The following is a 19686-nucleotide window of genomic DNA, read 5'->3' on the forward strand; positions in this document are numbered from 1 at the left end:
TCCATCTGAATTTCGCGCTCTCGCGATACAGCAGCGTGAAGTCACGTGAAACCAACCTATTGGTAAATTCAAGCTAAACAAAGGTAAATGAATGAAATAAAAGCAAACAGAGAAAGTGAACAATACAAATACACAAATAAAATCAAAGTATAGGAGGAGGTTCCAACTTAATTGAGTCTAAGCAGAATGTGAGAGCAAGACCTTACAGAAATTTATTTTTATATAAAATATAAAAAAAAACATAAAAAAGGAATAATCTGAAAAAAAAAAGCCTTGTGCATTACAGGGAATTATATTTAGGGATTTTTACAGTTGATTTGATACCTTTATCTCAAACTGTGTCAGAGATGAATGAATTTGAAGTGGGTACAGTATATTAAACATACCAAAATACAGTTTCAGTACTGTATATAAAAACAAAGGATTATTCTGAAAAAAAAAACAAGCCTTGCCTAATCGAATGAGATAAAGATGTGTTATTTTAGTGTTCCATTTTTTTTTGCAGAACAAGTTTGTTGAGCTTCAAAAAATAGAAAGTTGCTGTAAGAAAAGAGCTAAAGCATTGAAAATCCCCATTCCCGCCATCAGGGCAATAATTAAGAAGTTCCAATCAACTAAAGATGTTACAAATCTGCCTAGAAGAGGATGTGCCTATATCATCCTAATACACGATAAGGAGGAGAGTTTGAGTGGCCAAAGACTCTCCAAGGATCACAGTTGGAGAATTGCAGAGAATTGTTGAGTCTTGGGTTCAGAAAGCCTAAAAAAAAAAGATAAAACAGCCCCTACATCACCACATGTTGTTCAAGAGGGTTTCAAGAACAAATCCTCCTGGCTTTCCCAAAAACAATCTCCAGTGTATTCACTTGTCAGACATGATTGGAGCTTCAAACAGGACTGGCTTCTATGGTCAGATGGAACTAAAAATGTGCTTTTTTTGCAGCTAACCCTCCAGATGATTTTGGTGCAGACAGGGATAAAAAGTATCCCATGCCCCCAATTAAAAATAATGCTGGGTCTTTAATGTTGTGGACCTATTTTTCTGTAGACCCTGTACATCTTGTTTAGACACAGTACTTCATGAATTCTATCAAATACCAGCAAATAAAAAAACAAAACCTGACGGCCTCTGTTAGAAATCTTATAATGGGCCATGGTTGCATCTTCCAGCAGGATGATGATTCAAAACAAACATTAAAATCAACACAAAAATTGTGTCACTAAGCACAGAATTAAGCTTCTACCATGGCTGTCCCATTTCCCTGACCTGGGGCCGGATTCACGAATATCTTCTTAAGAAATTAATTAAGAAATTTCTTAAGATAAATTCTAAGAAGTACGTAAGAATGTTCTTAAGTGCAATTCTTGAAAAAATCTTAAGATATTCTCAAATATGTTCTTAAGAACATCTTAATTTCTTTCTTAAGAAAAAAAAAAAAGATACATCTACCTGAGTGAATACATGGCTGGAGACGCATTTATAAACACTTCAACGTCTTTTTTGCGGTTTCTGCAGATTATCCTAGTCATCATAAGCACGCACATTTTCGTCACGACCGTGTCTGGCGCTCGGCTTCATGTTTTTAATGCGCCGTGTTTTTGAACCGTCACTTTTAAAGGGTCTGTCTTAAGCTTTGGCGAACAGTTTATTCACTTTTGTGTTGTATTTTGTTGCCTTGTCTGAATGAACGCTTCCGTTATGTGTGTGCGCTGCTACAGCAAACGCGTCCTGCACATGCGCTAAATACGGCCAAATTTAAGATTATGTCGTTTTTTTTTTTTTTTTTTTAAATCTCCCTATCTGACTCGATTTTGTCGAGTTGCTACTAAGTTTTGATGACGGCAAAAAGTAGGGTCATACTCAGGCTAATCATGAAAGATAATTGTTTACATTATCAGTCATTGCTGTCACTTCAGCGAACTCGTGCTCATCTCTAATAATAGTCCTAATATGTTTTAGATATGTAGCTAGTAGTGTTGCAATGCTTTAATATAACAGTTAATTTGAAATAACCCAATCAATCAATTAAATAATTATTACTATTTGGGATTTAAGACAAGTCTCGGGCTATCCTAACTTTAAGAAGTTATTTACGGTGGTTTTTAAGAAGATTCTTTTCAAGAATTAGAATTTTCCTCATTTATGTCTTAAGAACAATCTTAAGTAAAAAGATGATTTTTTTGGGAATACAAAATATTCTTAACTTTTTTCTTATTTTAAAAAATAAGAAGAAAATGGCAGTTAAGAAGAAATTTCTTCTTAAGAATGTTTCGTGAATCCGGCCCCAGAACCTTGTATAAAAACTGAAGAGAAGCACCACCAACATGAAGCTGGGAAGAGAGAAATTCTGGAGAATCTATAGATTCTGTTTAAAGAAATGGCATCTGATCTCTTGTCAGGTGTTCTCCAAACTCATTAGACATTGTTAGAGAAAACTCAGAACTGTATCTTAGGAAAATGACGTTGCTATAATTGGGTGCCAATAATAGTGGCCAATGTGAACTAGAGAAAATATTTATTTCCAAGTGAGATTTCATCCTTTGGTTCTATTGATTACTTCAATGACAGGTTAGAATTTTGTGAATTTTTTTAATGAAAGATCAAAAGGATAAATTATGCAGATTTATTTTCACATCCACTTTTGCTTATATTTACCAAGGGTGACAATATTAGTAATAAAAATCTGACCAGCCCACATTAAAGAAAATTGTCCGGCCCCTGTGGCATTAGCCAGAATGCCATGCCTATATCCAGCTGGAATTCAAACGTCCCCCCACCCCCCCCCCCCTCAAATACACTCCCCAGATTTTGTACCTCCCCCTGCCCCCTAAATAGGCCTATGTATATATATATATATATATATATATATATATATATATATATATATATTTCAATGTTCAATATTACAACTGTCTGTAGTACATGTTTTCTAACACTAGTCAGAAGCAATGCTCCTAATTTCACTTTATGATGAAAAATACAAAGACAATAAAGACTTTTAATTCAATTCCATTTAAAAGCTTTATTTAGTTGGCTTTCAACTATTAAAGCTAAAATTATTTTTCTTATGGAAATACATCAGTTGACCACAAATGTTGTTAATAAAATATAAAAAGTAAAGATAATGTATTAATAAAAAAGTAACATTTAATAATGACTCAAAGCAAAATGATCATTAACTACTTAAAGTAAAAGTGAAAACTAATGAGACTAATCTCTCTCCTTCTAATTTACCAGTAGTGATGAGTATACATATACAGTACATGCCAGACCAGTATGTGTAAATCTGCCAGAGATATTCTGCATGACTGTGTATAGCAGATAATTGAATAAAATGCATCTCATGTGCAGTGCAATGATATGGTTATTTTCCAGGGTGAATCCTCTCATGTATTTTCAGATCTGATGACTGACTAAATCTCTTGTTGCAGTGTGAACACTCATAAGGTTTCTCTTCAGTGTGGATCCTCTCATGTATTTTTAGACATGATGATTGATAAAATCTCTTGTTGCAGTGTGAACACTTATAAGGTTTCTCTCCAGTGTGGATCCTCTCATGTGTTTTCAAATGTACTGACCGACTAAATCTCTTGTTGCAGTGTGAACACTCATAAGGTTTCTCTCCAGTGTGGATCCTCTCATGTGTTTTCAAATGTACTGACTGACTAAATCTCTTGTTGCAGTGTGAACACTCATAAGGTTTCTCTCCAGTGTGGATCCTCTCATGTGTTTTCAAAAGAACTGACTGACTAAATCTCTTGTTGCAGTGTGAACACTCATAAGGTTTCTCTCCAGTGTGGATCCTCTCATGTGTTTTCAAATGTACTGACCGACTAAATCTCTTGTTGCAGTGTGAACACTCATAAGGTTTCTCTCCAGTGTGGATCCTCTCATGTGTTTTCAAATGTACTGACTGACTAAATCTCTTGTTGCAGTGTGAACACTCATAAGGTTTCTCTCCAGTGTGGATCCTCTCATGTGTTTTCAAAAGAACTGACTGACTAAATCTCTTGTTGCAGTGTGAACACTCATAAGGTTTCTCTCCAGTGTGAGTCCTCTCATGTGTTTTCAAACGTACTGACCGACTAAATCTCTTGTTGCAGTGTGAACACTCATAAGGTTTCTCTCCAGTGTGGATCCTCTCGTGTATTTTCAGGTCCCCTGACCGACGGAATCTCTTGTTGCAGTGTAAACACTCATAAGGTTTCTCTCCAGTGTGAGTCCTCTCATGTGTTTTCAAACCTACTGACCGACTAAATCTCTTGTTGCAGTGTGAACACTCATAAGGTTTCTCTCCAGTGTGGATCCTCTTGTGTATTTTCAGGTCCCCTGACCGACTAAATCTCTTGTTGCAGTGTGAACACTCATAGGATTTCTCTCCAGTGTGGATCAACTTATGCAGTTTTAAATAAGTTACTGAAGTAGAAATCTTTACACACTTGGAACACATGGATTCTCTCACACCAGTATTTATATTCTCATATACTTGCAAGCTCTGTAGATGCCAAAAATTCTTACCACACAAATGGCATGAATGTGGCTTCACCTTTGTATGAACTTTCAAGTGATTTCTCAGACCTGGAGCAGCTAAATACACTTTACCACATTGATCACATGTGTGCTTCTCTCTAGTGTGGATGTTCATGTGCTCCTTAAGGCTTGATGAGCGTGAAAAACTCTTCCCACATTGATCACAAGTAAATGGTTTTTCTTCAGTATGAATTTTCATGTGGCGCTCAAGATCTGTTTTTCTTGTGAAACTTTTTCCACACTGAGTGCAGGTGGAACATTTCTCTGCTCTTCTTTTCTTTAAATCTTTCTGTTTGGCTTGAGAGCAACTCAAAGGTCTTTCTCCAGTTTTAAAATGATTTTTCTCCTCAACTTGACTTGATTCTTCATTCTCCTCTTTTTCTTTAATCAACTCTGAAATACAAGTAAGAAGGGTTCATTTTCAGTAACTTGTTATAAGCTGAAAAACATGAAAAACTAACATTTGAGAGTAGTGCCAATAAGTCCTACAGATGGTGGCGCCAGAAGCAGATTTGGTAGAAATGGTGTGTGGGATATCAATAACAAAGATAATTTAAAGGGGCATATGACGCGGTTTCCTTTGGAGTGTTACAAGCTGTTTGTGCATTAGATAAGATTTGTGAAGCTGCAAAGCCTAAAGTCTCAAAACCAAAGAGATATATATTATAAAAGTTGAAGGTCCCATATTGTCAAAATCTAAATTTTCTGGCTTTTTTCATGATAACTGAGGTCTAGGGGCTATGTAACTACCATATAAGTTTCAAAACAGTCAATCCACAGTAAACTGCACACAGCCTGCTTAAAGTAGCTGTTCCTTTTCACAAGACGCAGTGACTTCTGTAAAAATGTGACGTCTGATCTACTCAGTCACCACCTTTAGTCACCACCCCGAATACCAACCACCGTCCCACCCTCCTTTTGTCAAACCCCGACAACATTGCGTCCATTTCATTGCTAAGCAGCATCAACACAAAAACAAGTATGAAAACCCTGTTCAGTCGATAGATGTCAAAACTACATCATTGCACAGGCTTTCGAACAACGTAAATATAAGAGACCAGTGTTACGTCAACTTCAGCCTCTTTCACACAGCCATTCCGGAAAATACACGGATAATGTGTTCTAGAATCCTGCGCTCCGAATTTCTGACCATTACCGCCCGCTCCCGCAACGTGTGTGTTACACTCTCGCAATATGTATTTCCACTCCCGCCTGCACCCGCAAAACTCTTTGAATTTATTCCCGCACGATAAGAGATGCATTGATTTTGTGTCTTCTCCCGTCCCACAGGGAAAAAAAAGTATTTGTATTATTCAAGAGATTCATGTTTGTTTCTTTCCTTGGCCTGCAGTAGAGCCCTGCGCGGGACTGTTTTCTTCATCCCGCTCCCGCCCGCCGAATTTATGACCATTACCGCCCGCTCCCGCAACGTGTGTGTTACACTCCCGCCCGCTCCCGCAATATGTATGTCCACTCCCGCCCGCACCCGCAAAACTCTGTGAATTTATTCCCGCACGATAATAGAAATGCATTGATTTTGCCTCTTCTCCCGTCCCGCAGGGAAAAAAACGTATTTGTATTGCTGTTATTAAAGAGATTCATGTTTGTTTCTTTCCCTGGCTTGCATGTATTCTGACACACTGGTAGGGCTACCGGGGACATCTAAAACGCTTAGGCTACCGACTTCAAGTACTTTTTTTTCACGTAATCGCCGTATGCAGCCAGAGGAGGGAGCGCCGCGCCACTCATTACAACCATAGATTACAACACACAGACTAATCCAGCGCGTTGTGCCGTAGACAGGCCGTTAGAAGTACAGAACGGATTTGCATCGGGCGAGGGAAGAGGGAGGGCACTGCGGGGCAGCCCAAACAACGGGAAAAAGGCGAGTGGACGGAAGAAAACTGGACAGGTTTTCCCGAAACCCCCTCTCGAAATCCCCCTGCAAAACAAGTTAAGCTGTCCAATGAATGGAGTTGCACTTTACCTTATTGGAATACCTCCGTATCCTGAAAACGAAGTAAGTGCAAGACTTTTCTCCTCACTAACGCAAAGCGCGCTGAGCATCCCGATCCCGCAGTGCTTTTTTTTAGCCGCCCATTCCCGCCCGCAGCAAAGTTCAAACCGCCCGCTCCCGCGAGATTTGCGTTGGGTCCCAATCCCAATGCAGCCCTCTAGCCTGCAGGTATTCTGACACACTGTTAGGGAAGATGAAGAGTAGCCTGGGCTACCGTGCATTTCTTTAGACTTCAAGTACTTAGATTTTGGCTATTGAAGTATTCCATAGGCTTGAATGGTCCTGGTGTAAATGTGCAGAAAGCATGTCTGAAAGTAGCTAGCCTATGAGAACACAGAAAGACAAAACACACATTACATTTGAATATAATTTCATTTTTTATTAAAAATGTTGTACCATCACACGGCACATAAAAATAGACTGCTTTGCAAAAAAATACAATGATAAACTACATGAAAACAGCAGTTTTGCAATTATTTGGTCGCCGCTCGTACCACCAGCGGTCCGCAGGATCCAACAACCAAGCCCGTGGCTGCATCGCGGGGCCGCAGGCCCTCTCGCGTAGCCGCTGCTTACACTCCAAGGCGCCAGATCACGCCATCTCCACCACCCTTCCAGGCGTCAGGCATCTTCCCCAGCGTCCTCTTACGCTACAGCCCTCTCCTCGGCCATAGCCAAGGGAAAATGGACCATAGCTGGGCTACGCAAGACGCTTGCGAGCTCCGGCGTCATCCTCCCACGCCGTTCCTCCAAAGCGGATCTCCTCGGCCTCTACGCATCTCTCCAACCGAAGGAGAAATCAAAGTCCACCCCTCCCTCCAGGGCCTCACTCAGACCGCCCACAGGGCTCCCTACTCTACGCCAGGACGCAGCAAAAAGCCATCACAGAGCTTGGGCCACGCCCCGAACGCCGCAGTCGCCAGCCAATGCCCTCCTTCTCGATCTTCCAAGCGGAAGCTTGCTGCTCATACCGGCGGAGAACAGGCCATCGCCTCTACAAGCCGCCGCGGTAGCACGAGCTCGCCCACACCGGCGGCTAATTCCCGTCCGCAGCTTTTGCCCCACCATTCTCTTAACTCCATTCCCCTCCCATGGCCCGCAGCACCGCCATCCAATCATAGCATGAGCATTCCCCTGCTCATGGCACAAGCACCGGTGCCCCCCATACCCCCTCTCTTCTCTTCTTTATTTTTCTCCGCCCCAGGAGCCGTCCCTAGCGCAAGCCCACCTCTAATCTCGCAGACTCCGAATGCCCGCCATTCTCCCTCTCTTTTCTCCTCTTTTTTCCGTCCCAGGAGACGGCCGCAGCGCAGACTTACCTCCACTTACAGTCCCGGTAGCCACCTTTCCTCCTCCTCAGACCCGCTTTTCCTTCTCATTAGCCTCAGCCACGCCCCTTCCAGCATCTCCAAATGCTCTAGCGCAGGAACCTCCCCTGGAACCCAACTCCATCAGAACCCAGATTCTGGCAGAAATTCAGATCGCTGGCACCAGAGGCGGACCCGTCCCCAGTTCCTCCTTATTCAGAACTGATATTCCCGTAAACCACCCTCTGAGACCCGTCCTCGAAGCCTCCATCAATTCCATTCTCCAAACTGTCTCCCCTAGGACTCTCCAATCCTACCCACATTTTCTCCTCTGCCTATAGTTTGCCTTTGCCTGATTTTTCCCTGCTTATTTATTTCTCATCTCAACTCCAATAAAAACCTCCAAGCCAGCTCCATTAAAGGATACCTAAGCGGAATCCAGTTTTTCCACAAACTGTTATATGGCTCACCTTCATCCCATATAACCAATTCGCAGACCTCCCTTCTCATCAAAGGTATCCAAAAAAAACCCAGCCCAACCGCCTAGACCCCAGACAACCTATCACCTTAAAAATTTTGAACAACTGCATCTCCACCCTCCGTAAAGGTTACCATTCCATCCTCACTGCCCGCACATTAGACGCCATGTTTATCCTGGCTTTCTTTGGTTTCCTCAGATGCTCTGAGCTCGCCATTACATCTGGCTTCAACCCACCCATCCAAACAAAGAAAGGCCACTTCATCTATATTTTAAACCTTAAATCACCCCTCCAACCATTTCAAACCCTCCTAGCCTTCCTCCAGCTCAGGAAATCTCAATCCAAACTCCCTTCCGACCCTCTCTTTACAGACGACTTCAACCGCCCCACCACACACTTCTGGTTCCAAAAGCACCTTAAGTCTGTCTTGCTTCTCTCTGGTACCCCAGCCGAAAACTTTTCCAGCCATTCTTTCCGTATAGGCGCAGCAGCCACAGCCGCTCAAAAAGGCTTCTCCCTACAGCAGATCTAAGCACTTAGCCGCTGGTCATCAGAAGCTTTCAAGAGCTACATCCGAGCAGAAAGCTCCTTCATCAAGGAAACCCACCAAACCCTAGTCAGTCAACCCATTTTAACGCCAGCCCACTCCCGTCCACTTGATCTCTAGCCCACTTCAACCATCCCCTCTGTGTGCTTTCCCCCACTGCCACAGCTGCGCCGCCCCCGCTGGAGCCCCCCGCTTATTCCCCTTATGCTCATCAACTCATAATGGTGAAATGGGACTTTCGTATTCGCTTTGCGACCCTCTATCGGCCATAACAGCACTATGTAAGTTTGGGTTGTCGGGTCGCGGTTTTTTAGTTCAAATAAGACTACAAATGCGACCTGCTTTAGGGCAGGCTTCACAAAAGGTTTTCATACTTTCATAAAGTCATACAACATACTCTACCTTGTCAAAAAGCCGGTCCTGGATAGCCTTCAAACAAATAACGTGCATGTGAAATGACGGTAGGCTAAATTATTTACGACAGCGGTAATGGACAATTCCCCTTCCAACCTGTAGCGTTGAGTGTTGAGGGAAAAGTTACTTAGTGTTGCTTTAACTTTTACGCTGTTTATTATATGTAAGTGCGAACTCATGAAATTGCTGTGGAGGAAGAGAATGTTGCTGATTGATTGCGGTCCCAATCCCGTGCGTCTCTCTTCCAATTTGCGCCGACAGACACTAAAGGCCCGCTCTGAAGGCGCACTGGATGCGGGAATACTAAAGATGAAACGTGCCAGCTTTGATAGCGCTCTTTGTTGAACTTCCACCATGGAAGCACGCTAGAGCCCTGCACGGGCCTTAAATCTAAGCCCTGGCCCGAGACGCACAGGCTGTAGCCCGGCCTTTGTCCGACAGCTTATCAAAATTTTTGGCCCGAGTCCGACCCGAAGCCCATCTTTATTTCCGCCAAACAGCTTATACTGTTACAGCGATTAAAATAGACCAGATTTGTATTTAATAGAAAGTTTATGTTTTTTCGTTTCGTTTTTTTTTATCAGAACAATTTAGAGAAATGTTTGGAGTTTTTTGATTGTTTGTTTTTTAAATGTAAGTTTTAGTTTTGTGACATCGATATCCAGGCGGTATGTGGTCCACAGTGAGTTTACTCAATTTAACCTATATATCAAATCAACACTTGACTAGTCTACAATGCAATCCACAGATATAAAACAAACATCAATAAAAGTTTATACATTTAAAGTTTATTATCACCATCTCAGAACAAAGGCATTTTGAACAGGGCAGGCAGCTGTGCTGCACAAAACCGGAACATACAAAGTCGCAGTGGTAAAGTAAACGAATAATGAACAAATATATAAAGTAGTGTTGTCAAAAATATCGATAAATATCGATACTGAAATATCTGAACGATACCAATACTAATTTCCCGAAGTATCGATACTAGCCGAGCTGTCACTTTCACTTCTCCACAAAGGTGAGTTGACAAACACCACACGTGACTGCAGTGCCTGTCTCGTCTCACCCCGCGTCCGGCTTTGTTTGATAAAGAACACAGCAGGAGTGCTTTCTGGAAATATTTCGGATATGAAACAAATGAACATGGAAAGTCGAAGTACACAAGCAAGCCAATATGTAATAGTTGCTACAGAGCAGTGCTAACAAAAGGCGCTAACACCACTAATTTCGCAAAGCACCTGAAAGACAGACACCCGGATTTTTTATAAAGAAGAACTGTTCTCATTTTAAAATTACTGAATCATTAAATAATATTGCCTATTATTGTTGCTAATTTGAGTGTTGTCCCGTTTCTTACCGTAGTTCGTTAATATAATCAGATTGAGGAATCTTAGACGAGTAAATACTTTAACTGCGGTCAAATGTAAATTAACTGCGCTTATTTAAAATAAAAAAATCATTACTTAAATTCTGCGATTTGTCTTAATGTCGATCCAGTGAGCAACTTAACATTGTTTTCGTGTGTGATGCACGCATGTTTGCTTGCGTTGATCGTTGATTAATCCGTTGATGAATCCGGCATTAAAATCTGTTCATCAAATAATGTTAATCTATTAACCAGCATTTATGAACGATGAGCAATGCATTTGTTACAGAATATTTGAATCTTTGATAATGGTAGGTAATAAAAATACAACAGATGTGTAAGCTCTGGTCCAATAAAAAATATTAACAGATATAACTTTGGATTTTAATTAATGTATTAGTAAATTATAGTTTAAAGGTTGTATCAGCGATTTCTAGCCTAAAACATAAAGTGTCAATTTCAGCTGAACTTTCTTCACGATCCGCTCGCTGCCTGCCCCATAAATTGTCTGTGAAAAAACCGCGTCTCTCTGGTCAGCCTAGGGTCCGAGATATGCCAAAAAAACAATCGGCACTACCAACCTTTCCACACATAAACAAATAGTGTTCCAACCAATCAGCGTCAGGGTTTTGGTGTTTGGTGATTGTTTTTTTGGCGTATCTCGGACCCTAGGCTGACCAGAGAGACGCGTTTTTTTCACAGACAATTTATGGGGCAGGCAGCGAGCGGATCGTGATGAAAGGTCAGCTAAATTTGACACTTTATGTTTCAGGCTAGAAATCGCTTATACGACCTTTAAATTAACTGTTAACTAAGATTAATAAATGTTTTGAAATTATTTTTCATTGTTTATTCATGTTAACTAACAAATATCTTTTACCATTAACTTAAACTCTAAGATTATTAAGATAGTTTAGTTAATTTTAAAAGTGTGGGTTAAAAAGAAAAAAAAAAGTTTACGACCTACACTACCAGTTGTATTTGAACAGCGAATAAAGTATGAAGCTCTAACTCAAATGAAGCTAAGAAGCTGAACAGGGCTGTAGCAGTGTACAAATGCATACATCATTGTCATGTTCTAGACTATATTTATCTTTAAATTAAAAAATAAATTTACCTCCTTAATATTGTGGCAGTTTTTTTCTCTGTGGTATCGAAAATAGTATCGAATATCAATATTTTTTCAAGGTATCGTATCGAAGTTAGAAATTCCAGTATCGTGACAACACTAATATAAAGAATAAATAATAATATAGAAAACTTCAAAAACACAACTTTACCACGTGGCTGGAAATCTCTGTGCAGCGCAGAGTATGTGAGCGGAGTGGAGCAGCAACAATTTCCCCCAGCGCTCCTTGCATTTAATAATCGCTCCGCTCCAGCTCCACTCCTCGCTCACTGATATCAGAAACACCGCTCCGCGTCAGTATGTTTTGTATATAATTCAGTATGTTTGAAATGTAACAGTCCTGTTCATAAAATATAATAAAATAAAATAACAGGAGAGTTTCAAACACTAGTGTGCAATATTTGTTCTGACCACAGCTAATAATTGTCAGCATTAAAAGAGTATTGCTGCTTTATCCAGTGCAAAGTTTGTAATGAAAATAATACGTTTTCGTCAGTTATTTCACCTACACATCACATTATTTCTGATTTGAGTAATCCATCTCTAACACGCTAGCTAAACATGTTTAACATATGATTTCCTGCTTAATGTGCAGTTATATTACGGACCATTGGCATGAATTGTGCATGATGGAGCGGTGGTGGAGCGCTCTTGGAGAGTGTGAAAACCATGAGGCTCCGACTTTTAAAGATTCAAAATCACACCGCTCCACTCCGCGCTCCACTCATACTCTGCTATGCGCGAGTTAGGCATCACTGGCGCTTCCGGGGACCGCACGCATTAAATCTCATTAAACTTTTTTTTTTTTTTTTCTGAAGCAGGCCCGAAGCCCGATATGCGAGCAAGTTATGACGTGAAAATTGGCCCGAAGCCCGGCCCTAGGGGCAAAAAAAAAGTCGGGCCCCCGACGGGCTCGGGCTCAAATGCAGGACTCTAAAGCACGCTGCCTGGGTCTGGGTTATCAGAGAGCCGGGAGCTGAGATATTCAGCCATTTCATTATCCACCGGCTTTGGCACTGAAGCAACGGATGTATCGTCTTTCCAATCTGCGAATCGGTCTGTGCTTTGCTTTTTGTCCGATCACGCAGTGTTTTTTTTTTAGCCGCCCATTCCCGCACGCAGCAAAGTTCAAACCACCCGCTCCGGCGAGATTTGCGTTGGGTCCTAATCCCAATGCAGCCCTCTAATGTGTTCCATGATTTGTTCCGGAATTGTTTAATTTGGTTCATTCACAGTTGTTTTCCGGAATCTATGCGTGCTCTACACACAACCCATAAAAACATGTGACATTTGGATGTGAGATGTAATATGACGCGTACATTTCACTACACTTAAACTAACCTGACGAACAATCTATGCTTTGGTGCAGATAGTGAGGAGCTAAATGCTGCTTCATTCCAGTTTGCACATATTTTTTCGCAGGGTAACGTGCATCATCAGTACAACACTGCCTTTATGGCATTTGGTTCTGGCTTTTGTTCACACAGCACTCATACCCGTAATTTTCCGGAATCAGCGCTCACTGTGAAAGGGGGAAACATTAATGATCATTCTGAAATATCCTGTTGAGTATCACCAAGCCACAGCAAGCTCTGGGCTAGGCTACAGCATACATGACCGTAGTTACTTAAGGTTGGCCTGGCTGTGTGTCACTCAAAAAACAACAGGCCAATCAGAAGAAAGGCTCCTGAATATATATTCTTAAGGACATCAACAACTTAAATAAACCACCAGAAATGTGTACAATATGGGACCTTTAAGACTTAGCCACAACTCCCTTAAATGGCTCGTTCAAACACACCCCCACTTGTCCACATCACCGGGTGAGTAAATGTGCGTAACACCACCCATATAAATATGAATATGAAAAGAAAAAAGGCGTAACTTTACCGGCTGTACTAGTTTTGCAGCGCCATGTTGTGGAGACGCAGTCCGTTTCATTGCAAAACTATACATTCTTTGTTTGGCCTTTCAAATACATACAATGCAAATATTCGAGTGTGTAATGCGCATTTTACGGAGGACTGTTTCCTGAACCTGGGAGAGCACCTCACAATGCCAGATGTTCACAAAGGGTTAAGGCTATAAAGTGGGCCAATCACAATGTTGCATTAACAGTCTGTGCTTATGACTGACGGCCTCTAAGTACATTTTCATATTTAAAGAATTCAGTACTGGAAACACTTCAGGAATGTCGAAGTCGTCATCTGATTCGTTGAATTAGATCGGATGTCCAAGAGACGCGAGTGTTGCGTTTATTTTTCGGTCCGCTGGGAAACAAAGCGCAGACTGATTTACTCTGTGTTTTGCTAAAATGTGCTTATGCAGATGCCATTGTTGTTATACACATTTATGATGCTCACAAACAAATTACTGACTTACTGCTTGTTCTCCCTCTACTTATTTAACTTTCAATGCTGATTATTTCAGTGACTGACTGTTGCATGCCCGTCTGTTGTTGTGGGGGCATTTCCACGCACCGAAACGTGACGCTGAACGAAACGAACTGTGATTGGTTGTTTGACATGTCTGTCAAACGGCCTTATGGGCGGGCGGGCCTTGGCCAATCAAAGCCAAGTAGGGCTCGCTGCAGCCTGCGGTGGACATCCAACCCCGCCCACATCCATGTGTGACGTCAGACACCACGCCCATGTCAATGCGTCATCGTGTGACTCCCCTCCCCATCGGTAGCCTTAAAGCGGTGCATCTCAAAATACTTAACGAAATTTATCAATGTAAAGTAGCTCTTTCTAAATTCATGGACATTGATAATACCTGCATTTTCTGAAAACACACATGAGGAAGACTTGTGTCATTTTGCAAGGCAAATATTATAATCATAAACAGAAATTTGCTAAATGCATACCAAAATGTAATTTATTTTTTATCAGAAATAGAAGTTTTTAAAAAGTCTTTAAAACAAATGAATACATTTGTTGTTACATTTCACAGAGAACTTTTTTTCTGGTTATGCTCCCACAATATAACTTTTGTATATGTAAGGGAAAAGGAAGAAAATTTGAACTATTGTTTAGTTGTTTCTAGGTTTTAATTTAGTTTTTGTTTATTTATTTACTTTTTATTTATGTTTTTTTTTCTCTCTATGGTATTAGTTTATTTTTTCCCCTCTTATTACATATTGTATTACTGTATACAGATTAAGCTTGTATTTTGTGTATCTGGATTTCTATTTTTTTTTCCTATTTTTGTAATGTCCAATTATTCTTTAATAAAATAATTTAAAAAAAAAAGAATCCCGATGTTGCATGTGCAAGAATGGCGGAAGTATGTTGTATCGGGGATGTAAACAAAACAGTTTGCATTAAATAATACAAATTACAACTAATTACATTCGAACAGCCGGTAAAACGCTTGCTTTGGTTGATTAAAGTTAGGAAAATGGTAATTGGTAATAAAACATTTAAACCTTACCCTATTTGTTTGTGTAATGACATAAATTCACGTTTATTATAATCGATTTTGACATAGCTTAGACAAGATCAGATTAGACGGACAATTAAGTTTTGTTATTGTAAAAGTAACACTTAGCATATTTTCATTTTCATCTAATTCTCTAAAGATATGTCCACAAATGTGAACATTGCTAATCATGTTATCACTATTTTAATATGTGTTAATACTATTTAATATGTTGGATGTGTGACGTGTTTGAACATGGACTCTGGCGTCACACTTGGATGTAGGCGTTGTTGGATGTCCACCGCAGGCTGCAGCGAGACGCTACTCATCAAAGCTGCCATGAATTCCAGACCTTCAGCCATCAGTCTGAAGGTCTGGCTACGCAAGACTACCATGCGCCAAGAAATGGTATCACAACACACACTTAAGTTATTCGGCCAATCACAAAGCACAGATAGCTGGCCAATCAGAGAACACCTCGGTTTCCATCAACAACGTGTTTTGTAAAAATCAAAGCGTTTCAAAAAGGGAGGGCAGAGAAGAGCAACAATAATGTTCAGTATGTGGAAAATAACATGTTTTTTAAACCTCAAACTGCATAAACACATTGCATCACAACAAATACACAAAATAATGCACTTTTTAGCATCATCATAGGATGCTTAAAAGTGCATAAAAAGTCAATCATAAAATTACTACTGTTTTGAATTTAGAAGAGCAGTTACTGAAAAATATTACGTCTATTGCTTGGTAAGACACATTTGACAACGAAGCACTGAACTTGAGTTAGGAGACATGCAAAAATTACTTTCATTAACATTAGTGACATGAAAATCTAATTTTCATATAGAAAATGTATATATTCTACTCTTACTATATGTACCATTATCAACTGACCAACAACTTAAGTGATTATAATTGATGTGCGATTCAGTCGCAAAGTGAAGAAAAGTTTGGCGTCTTGAGACTTTTCTTACAATACACACAAAAAAGTTTTTTGATGAAGTGTTGTTTTAAAATTGTTATTTTATCATTTCAAAATATAAAGGTAGTCAAAATTAATGACTAATGAATCAATAAGTGCGCCTCTGCTGCCATCTACTGGTTATTTTACATTAAAAAAAATTATCACAAAAACATTATTTTGATATATATTGTGTTTGGTCCCATTAAAAATATAATTTAAACTGGATTTTAGAGATATAAAGTACTGTAAATAGTTGTATGAAATACTTAAAAGTCATTGAAAAGTGCTTGAATTTCTCTCCTAAAATGTTGTACGAACTAATGTTGGACTATTTCTGCCGCACCACTATGACTATAGTTAACACTACTGTTCCTGCATCAGCCTTGTTTGATCTGTTCATAAAAGAATTGAGTAACACTTTCTTTGAAACACGTGCATTCTTAGTGTTCTTAGTGCATTATATTGGATGCATAATGCATTATAAAAAAAACTTATAGTATGTTGTATCATCTCAAGAGTATAAATAAGAACTGTTTTAATGTATTATAATATTTACTTATTTGTGGTTATAGCTTTTAAGACTATGATTATCTCACGTCACGGTTATGACGTTTTATAAGTCTCAGTCTTAGACAGTTTTTGAGAACTAACTCTGCAACTGCATGTCAGCTAGCAGTAATTATTATTAGTATTATGCTAAATATATTCAAACACTGTATTTTGAAGGTTCACCAAAAGACAAACTGATATGTAACTTTGCAAGTATGTGAATCTACTACCTAGCCTCACCTTAATCTAAATTTACTAATAATCTAAAGAGTGTTAGTTGACATGTAGTTGCAAAGTTGCTCCTAGTCAATAGACTAGGGGGACCATCCAAATAAAATGTAATATAATCTAAAATAAATAAATATATATATATATATATAGGCTATGTATATATATGTAATATGATATATTCCATTTTAATTGCGTCAGTATTATTAAAGCTTTGAAAGCCTGATGTACCACAAACAATCATTAAAGATGAAATGAAGATTAAAAACCAACCTTCTTGTTCCTCATGTTTTATTCTCAAAAGTTCTGGTTCCTCTTGTTTTATTCTCAAAGGTTCTGGTTCCTCTTGTTTTATTCCCAAAGGTTCTGGTTCCTCTTGTTTTATTCCCAAAGGTTCTGGTTCCTCTTGTTTTATTCCCAAAGGTTCTGGTTCCTCTTGTTTTATTCTCAAAGGTTCTGGTTCCTCTTGTTTTATTCCCAAAGGTTCTGGTTCCTCTTGTTTTATTCTCAAAGGTTCTGGTTCCTCTTGTTTTATTCTCAAAGGTTCTGGTTCCTCCAGTTTTATTCTCAAAGGTTCTGGTTCCTCCAGGTTTATTCTCAAAGGTTCTGGTTCCTCCAGGTTTATTCTCAAAGGTTCTGGTTCCTCTTGTTTTATTCTCAAAGGTTCTGGTTCCTCTTGTTTTATTCTCAAAGGTTCTGGTTCCTCCAGGTTTATTCTCAAAGGTTCTGGTTCCTCTTGTTTTATTCTCAAATGTTCTGGTTCCTCATGTTTTATTCCCAAAGGTTCTGGTTCCTCCAGGTTTATTCTCAAAGGTTCTGGTTCCTCTTGTTTTATTCTGAAAGGTTCTGGTTCCTCATGTTTTATTCCCAAAGGTTCTGGTTCCTCTTGTTTTATTCTCAAAGGTTCTGGTTCCTCTTGTTTTATTCTCAAAGGTTCTGGTTCCTCATGTTTTATTCCCAAAGGTTCTGGTTCCTCATGTTTTATTCTCAAAGGTTCTGGTTCCTCTTGTTTTATTCTCAAAGGTTCTGGTTCCTCCAGTTTTATTCTCAAATGTTCTGGTTCCTGTTTTATTCTCCAGGTTTCTAGTTCACTCGTGTTCTCCTCACTCTCCACTTTAACAAACATCTTCACAGCAGCAGATCTCAGTTCAGCTCATACTTCTCCAGATATTCCTGCTTGCTTCCAAACCTAGTCACAGCTGTGAAGACTAGAATATTACAGATATTTACTGACCTGATTCAAAAACGGTATTTTTCTGATTACAGAAACTACATTTCTCACAGACTGAACTAAAACCGAATCACAACAAAACAACAGAGAGCAGTGAAACTAATCTTCTTCTTCTGAGGTTTAATGGTGTTTGTCAAACAGAAGTGTGTGTGTTAGTGCCACCCGCTGGACTGGAGTGAGAAGCGCCGAAAGGAGGGTAAATATTACGGGGAATGACTTAATGTGTGTCTACAAGGTGCGCTATTTCTGTTTTTTTTAAAGCCGATCTGCACAAATAAATGAAAATGACTTCAAATTAAGACTCGCATAATGGTATTTAATCAGCATCAACAGTCTTTGTGAATATTAAAGGAGAAAAAAAGAGAATACTATGCTTTCCTACAATATACAAGAAAGTATTTAACCCACAATGCCCCAACCTCAGTCTACAGTTTAACTGAGTCCCTATGGGATGGACAAGTACAAAAACATTTGTTTCTAACTTTAGATTGAACAGAGAAATGTGTCTAATCTTGATTTCATTTTCCCATCCTCTCTGCCATTCCTTTATTAAACTTGATTATGACCTTTTCTGCATCTTTAATTGGCAAAAACCATATCAACATTTTTAACTGTTACTCCTCATCTTCCCTTTTAACAGCGAACAGTTCAGTTTATAAATACAAGATACAATACCTGCTTTACTAGAAACTCAATCTCTAGAAGTGCATTCATTTAAAAGTATAATTGTGTAGCCTACTATCAGTGTTATGATTTTAGTGAAGTTACAAGTTTTGAAACTAAAACACCAAAATACCTGCAACATCCAGATTAGACCTGTAGTAAACTCAGAAGAGAAGATCAGGAGACTCTTGATTGAGATGTTACTGTGTGACGCTGCAGTCATCCAGACTGACTAAAGCACTCAATCACTGGAGTTTTATACAGATTTCAGGATCTTCATTAGAAGATAAAATATGCAAAGGATGTAAGCAGTTACAGGAATTTGTCCAGATTTACAGTCACTCTAATCCAATCAGCAGAACTATAGACTCATTATGACAGAGATCAGGGAAAGACTCACCTTCAGCCTCTGCATTCATATTTAACTCAGATATTGATCAGAAACAAAGACACCAATTAAAGAAATGAGGCAGAAACATCAACAGCCAATAAAGACAAAAGATGACACTTACCATCATTTCACATTCATATTCACACACTCCTAAAGAGAAATATATTCATTTAAAACGAACTGATCACATCCCTTGAATACTGTGTTTAAGCTTGTGATCTGAGAGCTTTGTCTTCATCTGTAACAACGGCCTCCTGAAATCTGAATTAAACTCCAGTGATTGAGGCCCGGTTTCCCAGACAGGGCTTAGACTAAGCCAGGATTAGACCATAGTTCAATTAGGACATTTAAGTAATTTTTATAAACATGCTTAGAAAAAAACATTACTGGTGTGCATCTTGAGACAAAACAAAGGCACTGATATATTTTACAATCAATCAGTGC

The 19686-nt window shown here is 39.4% G+C and overlaps 1 protein-coding gene across 2 annotated transcripts; it reads right to left on the bottom strand.

Annotated features, from left to right (window-relative positions):
- Positions 1 to 3080: 3080 nt before the first annotated feature.
- On the bottom strand, positions 3081 to 18247 carry LOC141340440 (uncharacterized). 2 transcript variants are annotated; one of them, XM_073845412.1, is made up of 3 exons: positions 17231 to 18247; positions 4496 to 4924; positions 3081 to 4417 (listed from the first exon to the last, which is right to left on the bottom strand). In XM_073845412.1, the coding sequence occupies exons 1-3, from the start codon at positions 18081 to 18083 to the stop codon at positions 3366 to 3368; spliced, it is 2334 nt and encodes a 777-aa protein (XP_073701513.1). In that variant the 5' UTR covers positions 18084 to 18247; the 3' UTR covers positions 3081 to 3365. The 2 variants fall into 2 exon arrangements, with proteins under 2 accessions (XP_073701513.1, XP_073701505.1); XM_073845404.1 differs by having other exon boundaries at positions 3081 to 4924.
- Between the last annotated feature and the right edge of the window lie 1439 nt (positions 18248 to 19686).

Source organism: Garra rufa, chromosome 1 (genome assembly GCF_049309525.1).
Source record: "Garra rufa chromosome 1, GarRuf1.0, whole genome shotgun sequence".
Lineage (NCBI taxonomy): Eukaryota > Metazoa > Chordata > Actinopteri > Cypriniformes > Cyprinidae > Garra > Garra rufa.